The sequence below is a fragment of the Aulostomus chinensis genome, chromosome 19, assembly GCF_037954235.1.
Source record: "Aulostomus chinensis isolate RoL2024-O1b breed Wild chromosome 19, RoL_Achi_v1.0, whole genome shotgun sequence".
Classification (NCBI taxonomy): Eukaryota; Metazoa; Chordata; class Actinopteri; order Syngnathiformes; family Aulostomidae; genus Aulostomus; species Aulostomus chinensis.
In genome coordinates, this window is record NC_141338.1 from 20,267,965 (window position 1) to 20,283,514 (window position 15,550).

At 48.6% G+C, this 15,550-nt stretch overlaps 1 protein-coding gene across 1 annotated transcript in view; it reads left to right on the plus strand.

Annotated features, from left to right (window-relative positions):
• Positions 1-7,302: 7,302 nt before the first annotated feature.
• vldlr (very low density lipoprotein receptor) overlaps positions 7,303-15,550 on the plus strand; it is a 30,165-nt gene continuing 21,917 nt past the window's right edge. The window contains exons 1-2 of the mRNA XM_086188451.1: positions 7,303-7,743; positions 13,989-14,108. Of these exons, the coding sequence (XP_086044577.1) occupies positions 7,671-7,743; positions 13,989-14,108 (193 nt within the window). The 5' untranslated portion in view covers positions 7,303-7,670. The remainder of the gene's footprint in view (positions 7,744-13,988; positions 14,109-15,550) is intronic.

Consider the following 15,550-nt stretch of genomic DNA (forward strand, 5'->3'; position numbering starts at 1 on the left):
GTGGAAAAAACATCTTCATGAGTTTAAGAAAACAAAAGATGAGTCGCTACTTATTACATCTGGATGAAGTATCATGAGCATGTTGGTGAAGGTTCTCAGTCCTCCAGGTCCTGGTTCCTCCTAGGTTTTGTGTCGTAGTTAGAGTGAGGTAGCTTCTAGATTAGCGTTATCGTGAGAAGCTTTTGGACCTGCGTGTTACACAAGGGTCTAAGTGTTCAACTGGTCCTCATGGAGAGCTTCTACTGACCAACAATGTGAGGAGCCACAACCCCCAACTGATCTTGAGTGTGTGGCACACTACTTTCATATACAACAGTGTTGTGGTGTCATTGTGATACAGGGCATGTTGAGCAAGAAGCTCCGCCTCCTTCTCTGTCACCTCCTCACAGATCAGTAGAGAAAATAAAGACAGTGAGAAGGATGCCCAGCTGCTCCTCTCAGCCAGACAAAGACTCTCCCCCTTTGGCCACGAACATCTTCAGAAGGCTGGCCCAGATCTGGCCCTGATTACGATCTGCTCTCAGCTGGGGGTCAGGCGAGGATAAAGCTATTTATTCTGGGAGGGGTTGATGTTTGCAGGCTGCTGCGTACAATCGTCTGCCTCATAAATGTCACCTCTCAGCTGGATGTTCCTTCTTCCATCCTGAGATGGAAATGAAAACCCTGCCATGGCCTCTGCTGCTTACGGACTCTTTTGCACTGGAGGATTATCAGGTGTCTGAGCTTGAGTCTAATTAAAGGCGTCAGTATAAAGATAAGACAAACCCGACCTTTGTAATTGCTACTGGTGGTCTGGTAGAAGTGTGTGGCCCTGCCTGTTTTACTATTTGTACCTGTTATTTTGATACGGGCAGGTGGCCTCCAACATGGTCCCCTCCTCATTCCCCATGTACCCCACATGGGGGCGTAAGTCTGCAGGCAAGAACGGCTTGCAAGTGTGTTCCTGAGAGCCCCACTGAGCAGGTGCCAGACCAGGTGACAAACACAACACAGAGCCAACCTGCCTGGTGCTGGTCAGCTCAGCTCGCCAACTGCTGCTGGAGGGCTTTTACACACAGATCCAACCATCTGTGAGCGTCAACCTGCTGACACCACACACCACTGACGGACTGGTGTGTTTCAGGTGTAAACAACCCACACTTACACACCCACACATGCACATGCACACACACTTACACACACACACACACACATTTGGGCCTCGCCTCTTCCTCAGTCCACCGGAGTCCAGATTGGAGATACTGGAGTCACAGCTCCTCATTGTCTTGCCTTGTTGTTGCTAACATTAGCAGTAGCACGCATCGCTGCTTCAACATCCACGAGGGCTCATGCTCGGCTCATCGTCGCCAGCTTTGGATTGAGCAGAGCTGCTCCGAGAGCAGCATGATGTGATGAATGAAACCACGTGGCAGTCTGACAAAAATACTGCAAGACAAAACTTACTGTGAATTACAATTCAGTTCAAGTATTTTCATTAAGAAGTATTTAGCGTTCTGTGTTCTTTGGAGGGCGGCACGGTGGTGCAGTGGTCAGCACTGTCTCCTCACAGCAAGAAGGTTCCAGGTTCCAGTCCCAGCTCTGGCACTGGATCTTTCTGTCTCCATGTTCTCCCTGTTCCTGTGTGGGTTCTCTCTGGTACTCTGGCTTCTTGCCACCATCCAAAGACATGCAATAGGGGACGAGGCTGATTGGAGACTCTAAATTGACCGTAGGTGTGACTGTGAGTGTGAATGGTTGTTTGTGTCTGTATGTAAACCCTGCCTCTTGCCCATGGATGCTGGGATAGGCTCCAGCCCCCCGCGACCCTTAATGTAGGAATAAGCAGAAGACAATGGATGGTTGGTGTTCTTTGTAAATGTTTTCAACTGGTTTCATTTGTAAAACTTATTCAGGGGATTCCCCCGCCTCCCACTAGAGGGAGCTCAGGACCACAGTTTGAGAGCTGCCAATGTAGTGTGTTGCCAGAATTACCAGACTGTCAGTCTGCACCTGTGTTCCATTGTTTGTGCTCATTAGAATCCACATCAATCTCTGAAAATATTGTATCTTCAGATCATTTCCTGCCGTCAACACTCAAAAAAGCCACATCTCTCAAATTAGCAGTACAAACACATTTAGATTTTTGGAGTCACTGCTGCGCGCACAGTTTCAAGTTTAAGTTTCAATGATGAGACGTGTAGGTGTTTGGACCACGAAAGAGAGATAACGACAGTGATGAGAGTCAGAGATTTCATCAGACAGAATTCTGCAGTGGTTTGTGTGGTCTTTTATTCAGGGAGTGAGGGAGAGAGAGTCAGAATCTGGGACAGAGTGAGCTTTAGGGTGTATCTGCTGCCATCAGCCAGCGCTGCAGACAAGGTTCTATCCTCTGATAAGAAATGAGTCAATGAAACCTGGCAGCAGGCATGCGATTGGAAAATTCAAAGGCTTTCTAATCAAAATGGGGAGAGATAGCAGCAGACAGAGGGGGAAATGTGAGAGCTAAGTGTGGGTCAAGGATTTCTAATGGCTCTTTAAAAAAAAACCTCCACAACTCTAATCAAATGATCAGCAATGAAGCCAAAGTTAAATATAGGAGCGTATGAGATGGTTACTTCAGGTTTTCATTAGCCTTTGTGTGTTACACCAGACCTCAGTGTAAAACTAGCCCACAGTATGCTATGATAGCCCTCTGTGTGTAACACTAACCCTTAGCGCGTGAAACATGGCCTCTGTTTGATTAACTGGCCATCTGTGTGTTACACCAGACGTCAGTGTGCTACACTGGCCCTAAATGTGTTACACTGGCCCTCACTGTTACACTAGCCCTAAATGTGTTACACTGGCCCTCACTGTTACACTAGCCCTAAATGTGTTACACTGGCCCTAAATGTGTTACACTGGCCCTAAATGTGTTACACTGGCCCTCACTGTTACACTAGCCCTAAATGTGTTACACTGGCCCTAAATGTGTTACACTAGCCCTAAATGTGTTACACTGGCCCTAAATGTGTTACACTGGCCCTAAATGTGTTACACTGGCCCTCACTGTTACACTACCCCTAAATGTGTTACACTGGCCCTAAATGTGTTACACTGGCCCTCACTGTTACACTAGCCCTAAATGTGTTACACTGGCCCTAAATGTGTTACACTAGCCCTAAATGTGTTACACTTGCCCTAAATGTGTTACACTGGCCCTAAATGTGTTACACTGGCCCTCACTGTTACACTACCCCTAAATGTGTTACACTGGCCCTAAATGTGTTACACTGGCCCTCACTGTTACACTAGCCCTAAATGTGTTACACTGGCCCTAAATGTGTTACACTAGCCCTAAATGTAGAGGTGTAGCTTGCCATAGTATATACATCCGAGTCTTTGATATTTTTATTCCATCAATTATTCTCTTCCATCTTTCACAAATTTTCCTGGCTCTCGTCCACACGTAGGTCGTCTGCAACACAAATCTCATGAAGTCCCATGTGCACATATTGGGTGCACGATTCCGTGTGATGCAAGATGGCCATGCCCATGGAATTCCTTGCAGTGTGAAAATAATGTTTGCTTTAAAGCGAGAAGGAAGTGACCACACTGACCCCCAACACCTTTGACGGTATCTACAATTGTGAGCACCAGAACTGGACCACAGAACAATAGAAGAAGGTGGCCTGGTCTGATGAACCAGGTGTTCTTTCACATCATGTGGATGGGCAGGTGTGTGGCCCCGGTTTCTCTAGGATGAGATGGCACCAGCATACACTATGGGAAGAAGGTGAGCTGACAGAGGCGGTGTGATGCTTTGGCCACTGTTCTGCTTGAGAACCTTGGGTTCTGACATTCAAACATGGACCACTTACCTAAACACTGTTGCAGAGTAAGTCCCCCCCCCCCCCCCCCCCCCGTTCATGAAAACCCTACTTAATAGAGGGTGTGGACTCTTTCAGCAGGATAGCCTGAGGTGTGATGTATTTTGTCCCTCAGCAGTTGCTGTAGTGCTTGACAAAGCATCATGGGAAATGAAGTATTTTGTTGGGGTCAGTTTGTTCTCTCTGTTTCCTGCCGTTGAGAAATGCTCCACAACACCGTTTCAAATAAAAAAGGCCATCATACCCTGGTGCAAATCAATTCCGTGACCATACATCATGACGAACGCCAGTTCAAGGTGTTCATGTGGCCTCAAAACTCTCCAGATCTGAATCTAATCCAGCATCTATAATGGACAAACCCGCCCACCTCACAGTTTACAGGACATACAAGGATCGGCCGCTATTGTTTGATGTTTGGTAACTGAAGTTACCTTCCAACTGCATTTTGTTTCTTGTACCGAACGGCAGGGTCTGTGACATGGTACGCCCATCATCGTCCAGCATGCAGCGCACATGGAGTGACGAAAACTAAAATCTGGGAGAGTTCAATGTCCAAACATGGAGAAGCAACATGTGTTAAGTAGCAACATCTTGCATCCAGCTGCTAAAACAAATTCAGTTTTAAAAGCTCATAGATTCTAAAGCCAACAGATGCATTTGTGGGCACCATTGTGAGGGGGAAAGTTTCTGCATGTCCTGTAATGAGCACTGGCAGTGTTTACATGGAACATGGAATATCACATGGCAATAATCCAGCATGCATATTAATACATTACTCTGAAAAAAACTCTGCCGTGTACACAGCATTTTCGAATGACCTTAAAGTAATACCTCACCCAAAGGGCTCACAGAGATGTTTATCAACAGCTGCATTACTTCTTTGTGAGTCCAAAATGCAGAAAGAGCCAGCCACGTATGTTTTGATATAGGTTTCTGGCTTAAAACAAACAAACTGCTTTGGCCAAAAAAAACCAAAACAAAACAAAACTGGAGGGGCACCAACCAACTAACCTCTCTTGCTTCTCATGTATTTTTAACACTTAACCACACACACAAAGCCTTAGTAAAGGACACGCCTGTCACCATCTATTCAATATCAGTTGACCCAGCATGGATCAGTCAGCCAAACTCCGCCGGCGCCACAGGAGGAAGCCGGGGGCTCACCTGAACAGCTTAACTTCCACTTCCTCCTCAAGGAAGAGCCTCAAACTTGAGCTCCACTTCATGCATTTTCTCAAATTCTGGTGTTCGCAAAGAAAGTTTCCTCTCGGGCGGTTACGACTCCTCAGTTGACGCCAGACAGACCTTCAGCCAATCAGCTCTCAGTCCCAGGTGAAGCTCCACTGGAGCTTCGTGCTCCAGCCCCTCTTGTCATCCACCTTAAATACTCCACCACTTCGGGAATGCTTCAGCCTCCTAGGGAGGTGAGGGAGGTGCTATCCCCACACTTAACCCATTCTCACTGGGGACACGGTTGAGCAGTGAGGGGGCTCTCCAGCCCAGCCTGCTCAGCTGGCTGCTCCAGCTGCCGGGCAGGAGAACAGCAGCTACAGACCCTCAGTGAGCCCGAGGAATATGAAATCTAGGAAGTTCTTTTCTTCAGAGATTATAAATGATAGCTGTTTGTTAGCCAGCAGAGCTGCTACATGAACCGGCACAGCCGAGTGCACGCAAGCTGGTTCGACTCAGACACATTCGCTTCAAGTGTCATGCATGGCTGGCTCTTCCTACACTCACACAGAAGTAATGCAGGAGGGAAAAACATCCGTGAGAGCTCAATACTGATATTAGTGAGTGTGTACCTCCAAAAATACACTTTTGTTGCCTTAATGTAAATTAGGCCATGTGGAGGTAAGCAATAATGCGATAACTTAAAGTGGAGCCTGATCTTATCGTAGTCCCACTGCTGAAGTGTGTAGTAGGCGTGAAAGTAAGTCCCGTTAGCAGTGTGTGCAGCAGTAACCTGCTGTCCCGTGCGAGGTCCAGCCCCCCAGGGACCGTCCCCAACGCAGATCCAGCCACAGAAGTTCATGATGACCAGGAGAACACTCAGCTTTCAGCTGAAATGATGTCTGCTGGTTCACTCTGGAAGGGTTGGACTGGCTGGACAGAAGCCTTCAATCACCTCCATATAAATAGACATTTTCTTACCCGGGTCGTATCTGATCCTTCTGGTCCCGGACTGGTACTTGGACTCACAAAATATTTCTATTTTTAGGGAACAAAGCAGTTGACTCCAACCATACTTGTACAAAATACTTGGACTGAAAAGTGTAAATGTTTACCTAATAACATAAATTAAAAGTTGTAGTTTCAAATACTGCAAACTTTTGTAAAGTGAAGCATGTGCCAGTGCTGCAGCAGCTTGTTCTGACTCAAGGAAAGTACTGTTACAACTGCCCCTGGTCTCCCCTATCGATCCATCCACCCATCAATCAACCAACTATCATTCATTCACTCATCGATCCATCAACCAATCCATCCACCCATCAACCATCTATTCATCCATCAATCCGTCTACCATCTATCTATCAATCCATCCATCAATCATCCATCCATCAACCATCTATTCATCCATCAACCAATCCATCCACCCATCAACCATCCATCCACCCATCAATCCGTCTACCATCTATCTATCAATCCATCCACCCATCAACCATCCATCCACCCATCAATCCGTCTACCATCCATCCATCAATCATCCATCCATCAACCATCTATTCATCCATCAACCAATCCATCCACCCATCAACCATCCATCCATCCACCCATCAATCATCCATCCATCAAACATCCATCAACCAATCCATCCACCCATCAACCATCCATTCATCCACCCATCAATCATCCATCCATCAAACATCCATCCATCCAATCATCCATCAACCAATCCATCCAACCATCAACCATCCATCCACCCATCAATCATCCATCCATCCATCGATCAATCATCCATCAACCATCCATCCACCCATCAATCATCCATCCATCAATCATCCATCCATCCACCCATCAATCATCCATCCATCCACCCATCAACCATCCATCCATCCACCCATCAATCATCCATCCATCAAACATCCATCCATCAACCAATCCATCCAACCATCAATCATCCATCCATCCATCGATCAATCATCCATCAACCATCCATCCACCCATCAATCATCCACCCATCAATCATCCATCCATCCACCCATCAATCATCCATCCATCGATCAATCATCCATCCACCCATCAATCATCCATCCACCCATCAGTCATTCACGAGTCTTCTGCTGTTTGTTCTTCTCTGTTGGTAAAAGAACAAAGCGGATCCATGAACCGCGCGGCCGGTGAGGGGTTAACGAGGTGCACCGAGGGGGGCCGGAGTCCTCGTGACAGGCTCTGTGTAGCACCACCTCAGCCGACAGCGCCGGTTGCTGTCGTCAGTTTTCGGAAATGGATCCACTACCGTACAGGAGGCCGGGAGACCGAGAGGCCGGTGCGGCGCGTGGTTGTAGAACAAGTTCATAAGGCGCGTGGTATGCGTGAGGGCCGCCGCCGCAGCTCGCTCGCTCTCTCTCTCTCTCTCTCTCTCTCTCTCTCTCTCTAGCGCGTGCTGCTGCTCAGTCGGTGTGCCGGTCGGTGCAGCCGCTCTGTTCGCGTGTGTGCGCGCGAGGTAGTGTATATGAGAGCGTGCGCGCGTCTTGTGCATATATGTGGTTGGCGCGTGAACCGGCGGACTCAAAGACCGAGCAGGGAGGGCAGCGCGAGCCAGCAGGAAAGGGAGGCAGACCGCGAGCGCTCAGCTAGCAACCGCACGGTACACCGCGAGAGATGGTGACGTCCACACCGGGGATTCTTCTGCTGCCGATGCTAATCTGTCTCCAGCGCTGTTCCACCGTTCACGGTAAGTCCTGAAACGGCGCGGGCGCCCGATAGCTTCTGCGGTCGATGTGTGTATGTGGTGCCGCGAGGGAAACGCACCCCGTGCCCGGTCGGTGAGGCTCGCTAACATCCCCGGCTGTGCACCTGTCGTGCCGCTCCTCGGAGCCTCGGCCGCGCCGCCGCAGCTAGCCAACCTGGCCTCCGCGTGTTGCCGCGCGTGTGACGGTACCTGTCAGGTACCGACGAGGGGCCGGTTCACGGAGGAGATTGAAGAGGCCCGTTAACACCAGGAGCCTCCCGCCGTGAAGCCGCCGCCAATGAGCCTGGCGGTCCAGGCACGAAGCCTGCCGCTCCGTCACCGCGACGCTTCTGCGCGTCCTGGTCTCTCCTTCCTCCCTCCGTCAGCACCGCCAGCGGGACGGACACTGACCGACTCGTGACTGGTTCAATCTCGGAGTCGAAGCCCGGACGAGCGGCTGGGACGGAACGGGTTCACGCGTTGCTGGGGGCACCTGGGGGCCGTAGCCCAGGTGATCGGGCTGGAGGCCCTGGTGGGCGTGGCTACCTCGCTTCGGCCGGTATCGCTCCGCAGCCATCACTTGGGCTGCGAACCAACGTTTGATTCGTAGTTGGGCTCATGTTTCGTGTCTGAGTGGCAGATAACTATGGAGACTGTCGTTATTTACGGAATATCGTTCAGTTCTTGGTGGAATGAACTATGGAGCGGAATCCTCAGGTGTCGGTGAGCCACCCGCTTCCTTCCCGCAACTTGCTGCTTGCCGCTTGTGTCGTCATACAGTCGCTCTGCGTCTGGTCGGTGGAAAGATCTTAAAATATCATTGATCATTTAGACAAAAGGAATTGTTGTTTTGCAAGATCCTGGTGCTCAGCAGACTCGTCCGCCATCAGAGCGTCAGAGCATTCCTGGTCAGGCTGACTGCTCCTGGTTGGAGTTCTGACTATCACCTGGTTTGAGCAGCATGAAGCTGTTTCACACCACCAGCTGCTAAACAACTTTATTCCATAACGCTGATGAAATGTCGGGTGCCATGTTTGGCCCCCCTTGGATTGTACATCGAAGCTGGTCTCAGGTGTGTCCTCACCTTTCCAAAGGTTTCTGGGAGTGTGGTCACCGATCAGTGGGTATGATCAACAATATTCCCATAAGTAGAAGAGAGAAGCGACCACAGGGCCTGCTCAGGTTATGGACCCCTGTCTGGGGAAGGGGCTTACACACCAGCTAACTGTTAGTCAGCTTAGCCCAGTGAATGGTGGTGGGTGGGAAGTGTTAGCATCAGCTAGCTCAGAACCAGGATGCCGGTGTGTCCAGCAGTAAACCTCTTCATCCTCATGGTTAGTAGCAGCAGTCGCTCTTCTAGTCTTCAAGTAGCGTTTGGTTCTGAGGTGACGGGTCGGTCCACCCGGTCAGGTGAGCGGTTGTGGCTCTGCGAGACTGGACCATGTCAGTGTGCTGGTGGTTAGCAGTGCTGAGCTCAGCCCTGGTTATATTCATGTAGCCACCGAACTTCCTGGAGAAAAGTGTGTCTGAGGACTTGAAGGGGTAAGCTAACCCTGTATGTGTAGGTGACGTTTACCAGTAGTTGCTTTCACATCTGTTCTGTTTGCACACAGGCTGCTAGTGGGTCTACTGGTGGGGGTGATGGTGGGGGTGATGGTGGGGCTGAGCGGCTTTTGGTTGCTCGTCTTACAAAGATTTCCCTCCCTTCTTTAGGGCAGTGGTGAATAGCAACTACTGCTAGTCATGTGAGCACACACTCTCCCGTAGCACCCCCACCAACCCCCGCCCCCTGTCTTATTTAAAAAAAACAAGTACATACATATACACACACACACAGATTGAGATGGTACGAGCCTATTTGAACAAGACGTCATGCACATTAGCTGGCGAGCAGCAGCAACACTGGCCTCATTAAAATGGATGCAGTTACTGGGATACCATGCTAGACCCAATTCCTCCACCGCATGGGGGGGGGGGTGTTGTGTGGAAATGCGTCTGGTTCTCAGGGTGGGCGGGCCTGTAGACAGGAAGATAAGTACACTGTAACAGTCTCTGTTACTGGGTAAAACTGCATCACCATGACCTCCAGTGTGACAGCCTTTACACGAAGCACAATGTCCATCTGTTCTTGGAGGTTCTGAGTATCAGATGCACTGGGAATACTAGCATAATCTGTAATTTCAAGGTGCCTGGATTGAGGTCATTGGATTATTCCAGACCTTCTGATCGACACATTTAGGTTTGACACAGTAACATCAAAACGAAACACTGTGATTAACACTGGTGATTTATCGAAAGTTCCGTGAGATGAAAGGGAACTGCAATAAAGCGAGAACGGTAATACATTTTGGAAAAGCTGATAATACTAAAGTTTTTGGGTTTTCGTCGTTCTGCTGATGGGCCACCAGCAAATCCAAAACCTCCCAGGCAGCAGACCGAGCTGGACTGGCTTGTTGCTCCCCTTTTCTGCAAGGCAAACAGCACACTGCGTACTGCTGCTGGCGCCTGAATGGGTGGGTGGGTTTTGGTCATGATAAGCTAACTGCACCTCAAATGTACGTGGCGTGTAAAAACCCAAGGGTCTCTGTGTCCGGTGCTTACACCTGCCAAGGCAACTGACCAGAACAAAATGAGTGTGAGCAGAGCTGCAGATCTGTGGACTGTGAAAACCAGCTGGGTGACCCTGCTAACAAGGAACCAGCAAAACCAGTGAAGAACCAGACCTCCCTGGCACAGGAAGGAGGTGGTCTGTGAGGTTGTGGCACTGACGTGTGTCTAAACTTACAACAAAGGTTCAAAAGCTTCTTTGTTGTGTGGCTGAAGTTTGGAGTTCAGCTTCAAATGTCAGCTAAAACTGGCCTCTGGTGTGCGGCTGGCGTCTGCTCCCGGCCTGAGGGATCAAAGTGTGCAGTTGCAGAAAGTTTCAGCTCCCCGGATTTTAGCCTGAGGTGCCCTGCTTGTGGCTGGGACTGCAGGCCCGGAACGGGTTCCTCTGACATGCCAGTTTGGATTTAAGAATTTAGAGCAGGAGAACATTGGTGGAACCTTTCATGAATGTGCCAAAGATGCTTTTTTCTTGTCACAGTTGTACAGATTCTTGAAAGCTATTTACACGTGTTGATGATGTTGTGTGTTGCCTACTCATTTTGTGTGTGTGTGTGTGTGTGTGTGTGTGTGTGTGTGTGTGTGTGTGTGTGTGTGTGTGTGTGTGTGTAAAAACACTTTTGTTTGTTGGTCCTCGATTTTTGACCCGAGTCCTTGAATACTGGGTCCCCAGCCGGCCAATCAGATAAACGTTTCCATAGCAGCAGAGAATCTGCAGTATTGCTTTAATAAACCAAAACCATGGTGAAGAGCTGATTACCGTTTATTTGCCTATCAAGCTGGTGAAGCTGTTGGGTTTTTTTTTCTCAGTATTTGGTCCGTAATTATTTCTTTTATGTTGGATTTTAAACCCCTGATTGCGGCGCCTGGACTATTTCAAACTGATTTTGGTCCCTTTTTTTTTTTTTTTAATGTGTTGTTTGACCACGCTGTTGAAGCTACATGTCCGTTTATTCACCTGTTCTCTTGCATTTTAAAATCCGAGGGTAATAGGAACGCTAGTCGGGAATGTTTAGCCTACTTAATTGTACTTGACTAAACATCTGAATTTGAAATTCCTCTCTACGCTTAAGACGGGACAGTTGTTAGATGAATAATTCACTACATTTATGTCTGTTTACAAAATTAAGAAAGTCATGTTCAAGCCAAGTGTGACGTTGCCTTGCCCACAGAATGATCAGCCTCCTCCACTCAGCCAGGCCTGCTGTGTGTTGATTCAGCGCCATCTTTCTTCACCGTATGGGCCGATGCTAAACCTCAGATATTGGAGGCGAAGGAAGCAGGTCCCTGCTGGACTCACTGGTATCGGCTGACGTCAGCCTCTTAACTCAGTGGTCCTTTTTGCTACTGACAGAGAGCAGTTTTAGTAGTAAGTTTGTCCTTTTGTGTGTTAAAATATAACAAAAATACTGGAGAATCCTTGAATGTTGTCCAGTGGTTAAAGTGTTGACTGTGTCAGACGACTGCTTCAGCACCGATGCTTCCTCTTTATGGCCCGAGTGGGCAGCAGCTCCGCTTGATTTGCCGATTCAGGACTTTCGAATTCTTTTCCATCGTGATGACGCAAAATAGTTCCTCATCTTCTTTATACAGTCACAAGGTTTCATCCATGTGCCCAGAGGCAAGAATCGTATGGGGGGAGCTTGTGGCCCAGTTGCAGCCAAACATCGGCCAAGTGTCTTTTTCTGACTGGGGTCCAGCAGTGGCCCAGCACCCCACTGACGGCAGGGGCCCACTGACGGCAGGGGCCCACTGACGGCAGGGGCCCTACAGGTAACCGATTCGCAGAGGGAGTTTTTTGAATTGAGCATTTTGAAGATGTGGCTCCGTAGAGCCCTGCAGGAAGTCGTCTACATCACCCAAAGCAGAATCAACTCAACAGTCTAGGAATGTTTTTAACAACCACAAAATATAGACAAGGGTTGTAGATAATATCAAGTTTTTACACCATGAACTAGAATTGAGTCCTGATGCTACTGAGTATTGAAACCAGCTTTGTATTGCTGGTCACATTTATCAGTAATATTAGAGAATACAGTGTTAGCACTCAACAAGAACTCCGCTCATAATCAGTCAGTCAGGCCTGGTGGCCCCCCTGGCTGTAACACCCTGGAGGACACCATGAATACTATGAAGTACAGGTATCGAATGGCACCAACTGGTCTGCTGTGACTAAAGTAGGAAGTCCAGAAGCCTCAGTGTGTTTGACTCGATCAGAACAGAAGGAAACTGCTCCGGGGAGAAGAAGGTAATTTGGTGACATGAGTTCCATGACACCCGAGGGGTGGCCAGATGTGTGTGGCTGGGCTGAGGCAGCATCTCCAAAAGGTCTCACATCTGTTCCCCCTAGACAAGGAGAGGACGCGATCAACTCCGTAGTCCAGGGTCGAGCTCCTCTCGTCTGATGTGTTCCCCGTGGGACGTTTTCATTTGGTCACTGGACTTTCTGCTGCATGGAAGTTTTTTTTCAATTTTCTTTACTTTTCGATTTTTGCACTGACTGACCTTGTAATTATATCTTCCTGGTGAGTTGGGATGTGATTGGAGAACCTGTTCCACATGTGCTGAGCTGATCAGTTACTTTTATCAACGCCAACATGTTTTACTGATCGACATGTCTGCAGTGTGTTTGTGGCACAGGGTCTGAAGGCGGTGATGTGTGATACGGATTAAGTTCCATCCTGTACCAAAGGTAAACGTCTGAGGTCATCATGGCTTCAGCACCACGCTGGCACGTGTAAACGAGGTTCCACTGCAACAGGAACCTGAGTGGTAGTCCAGCCAGGATGGATTAAAGGCCAGGGTTAACCAGGATCTAATGAGCCTGGTGCACCGTCTCCTGTGGAACAGAACAGGACGGCTGCAGGTCAGAATCCCTGCTGGATTGTGATCAAACTCTTGTATTGATGCTGAAAATAACCTTTTTGCTGTTTTTGTTTTGTTTTGTTTTGTTTTTTTCCATGTCAAGAATTAATCAGGGATCAGCAGAATTGATATGGGATTGGCATCAGTTAAATCTGACCCAATTCCAACCCTCCATTCAGAGAGTTTGATCGTGAGCCTGAACTGATGTGGTCTGTGCGTGGGAGTGCGAGCTCTCCCGTCAGCCACCTGCTGCTGGCTTTACCCAGCAGGACCAGCTTCTGCCTCGGTCCCTCTGACAACAGTTGAGCTGCTGTCGCTCCACGAAACATCTTCAGGTTAATGAGTGTAATTTCTGAGTCTCATCTTCTACTGCAGACAAGTAGAGAGTTTTGGTGGGAGTATGAAGAGGAGCTTTCTCTTCTAGGGATGGCTCGATAGTTGGCTGCATGTCTGTATGGGTGGATTACGATTTTATTGATAGATTCATGTCCTGCTGACTGATGTGATGCTTCGCAATGCTACGCTGCAATTTAGTGCAGAAAGTAAAGACATGAAAAAGCTGTGAAAAAAATTCAACTCAACTTATTTTTGAAATAAACTGTCGTGTGAGTTGATGGTGGTTGGCCTGCGAGATGGGGGCCGTGTCGTGGCTGAAGTCTGTTCCAAGTGCCAGCTACTTCCTGTGAAACGAGCCTACCCTGTTAGGGCTGATCTCCTCTAAACCAACGATAACTGATGATCCCCAGAATCGCCTGAGTTTCCCATCTTTGTCTCTGTAGGAACAAAGACAGAATGTGAGGCCAACCAGTTCCAGTGTGGAAATGGCCGCTGCATCCCGTCCGTCTGGAAGTGTGATGGAGACGAGGACTGCACGGACGGCAGTGACGAGGACTCCTGTGGTAAGGAAATGTTACGCTGCACCTCAGACACCACATGCACGTTGTCAGAAAGTGAGTAATGGAGGATTGTTTGCAAATGTAGCTCAATGTAACAAGCTAATTACTGACTTTACCTCCGTCAGACTGGTTGTGAACACTCAGGTCTGTGTGACACACACACACACACACACACACACACACACACACTTTTTGCCAAGCTTGCACTGTAGTGACAAACCTCTCCACCAACTCTTACTGTCATTTACCTTTTGCGCTGAGCACAGACTTTATTTCTAGAACTTTTCCACTGGCTACCTCTATCTAGCTAGCTAGCTATACACACACAGTTGTTGCCATCTGTTATAAATGCAGCTTGCTGGTCAGGTAAGCGAGTACTAGTATAACCAGTATAATTACTACTCGTCCTTCCTGCAGGGGCTCAGATTTGAACCATTTAGTTGTTTCTGCGGTGAAACTGGGAGTCCGTCCCGAGGCACTGGCTGTGAGTGTACACACACAGACTGGGAGCAGACACAGGAGTGAGTTATTACATCTGCTCTCAGACAGAATAGAGTAGATTGACGTACTGTATGTTGGCCTTCACATTTACTCAAACAGATGTCACATGACATGAGTCACATGTTGGCTTGGCCCCAGCAGGCGTGTTTCCCTGGGGACAGAATGACCTGGTGATGAGGAGGCATCAGAGAGGGAGCAGATCTAAATATGGATACACTAGGTGTCCTTCCTCCCTCCATTCTCCCCTGTCCCTCCTCTATCTGGGTCATGTGAGACGGGAGCCGTGGAGGGAAGAACAAGTGAAGGAATGAGGGAGGAAGAGAAGGAACAGATGATCCCTCTGCAGGGTGCAGTGGTGGGGCAAATCTTGAGAGCTTTCAGATTAGTTCTTGCAATGGTTTGGAAACAACTTTTAGAAAGGAGCCACTGTAAGTGTAAACCAGTGTGAACTCAGACTGGAAAATCGGGGCTCTCCCAGTTCCACCGCAGTGTTTTCTGACGTTTGCTTATGTAGAGTTGTTTTTGGTCTTGCTGCCAGAGTCCTGTAACAGCTGTGGTGAGGGACAGCAAGTTAGAGGGAGGGAGGGGCTGGGTGGGTGGCTGAGCCTCCTCTACCGCCTATTGTTCTATTGAGGCAATGAAGCAGAGGACAGTCCAGTCGCTCCCACGAGATGTTGTTCTCTTTCTAACAAGCAGAATTGGTGACTGTACCCTTGTGGTGACTGCTGTTGCTTTACATGGTTTGGTACACACGTTCTCAACCAGCCAGTGGAGGTGGTTTGAGTTCTAAACTTTTAGCACATCACTACATGACACCTCCCTCGCCAGTGTTACAATATTATAATGTCACGTATCACTACAATGCTCCAGAACCGAGGGAGGACCAGCTCAACCAGCGCATAATGAGAAGAGTTGGGTCTCTAGCAGGGACTCGGTAACCTCAT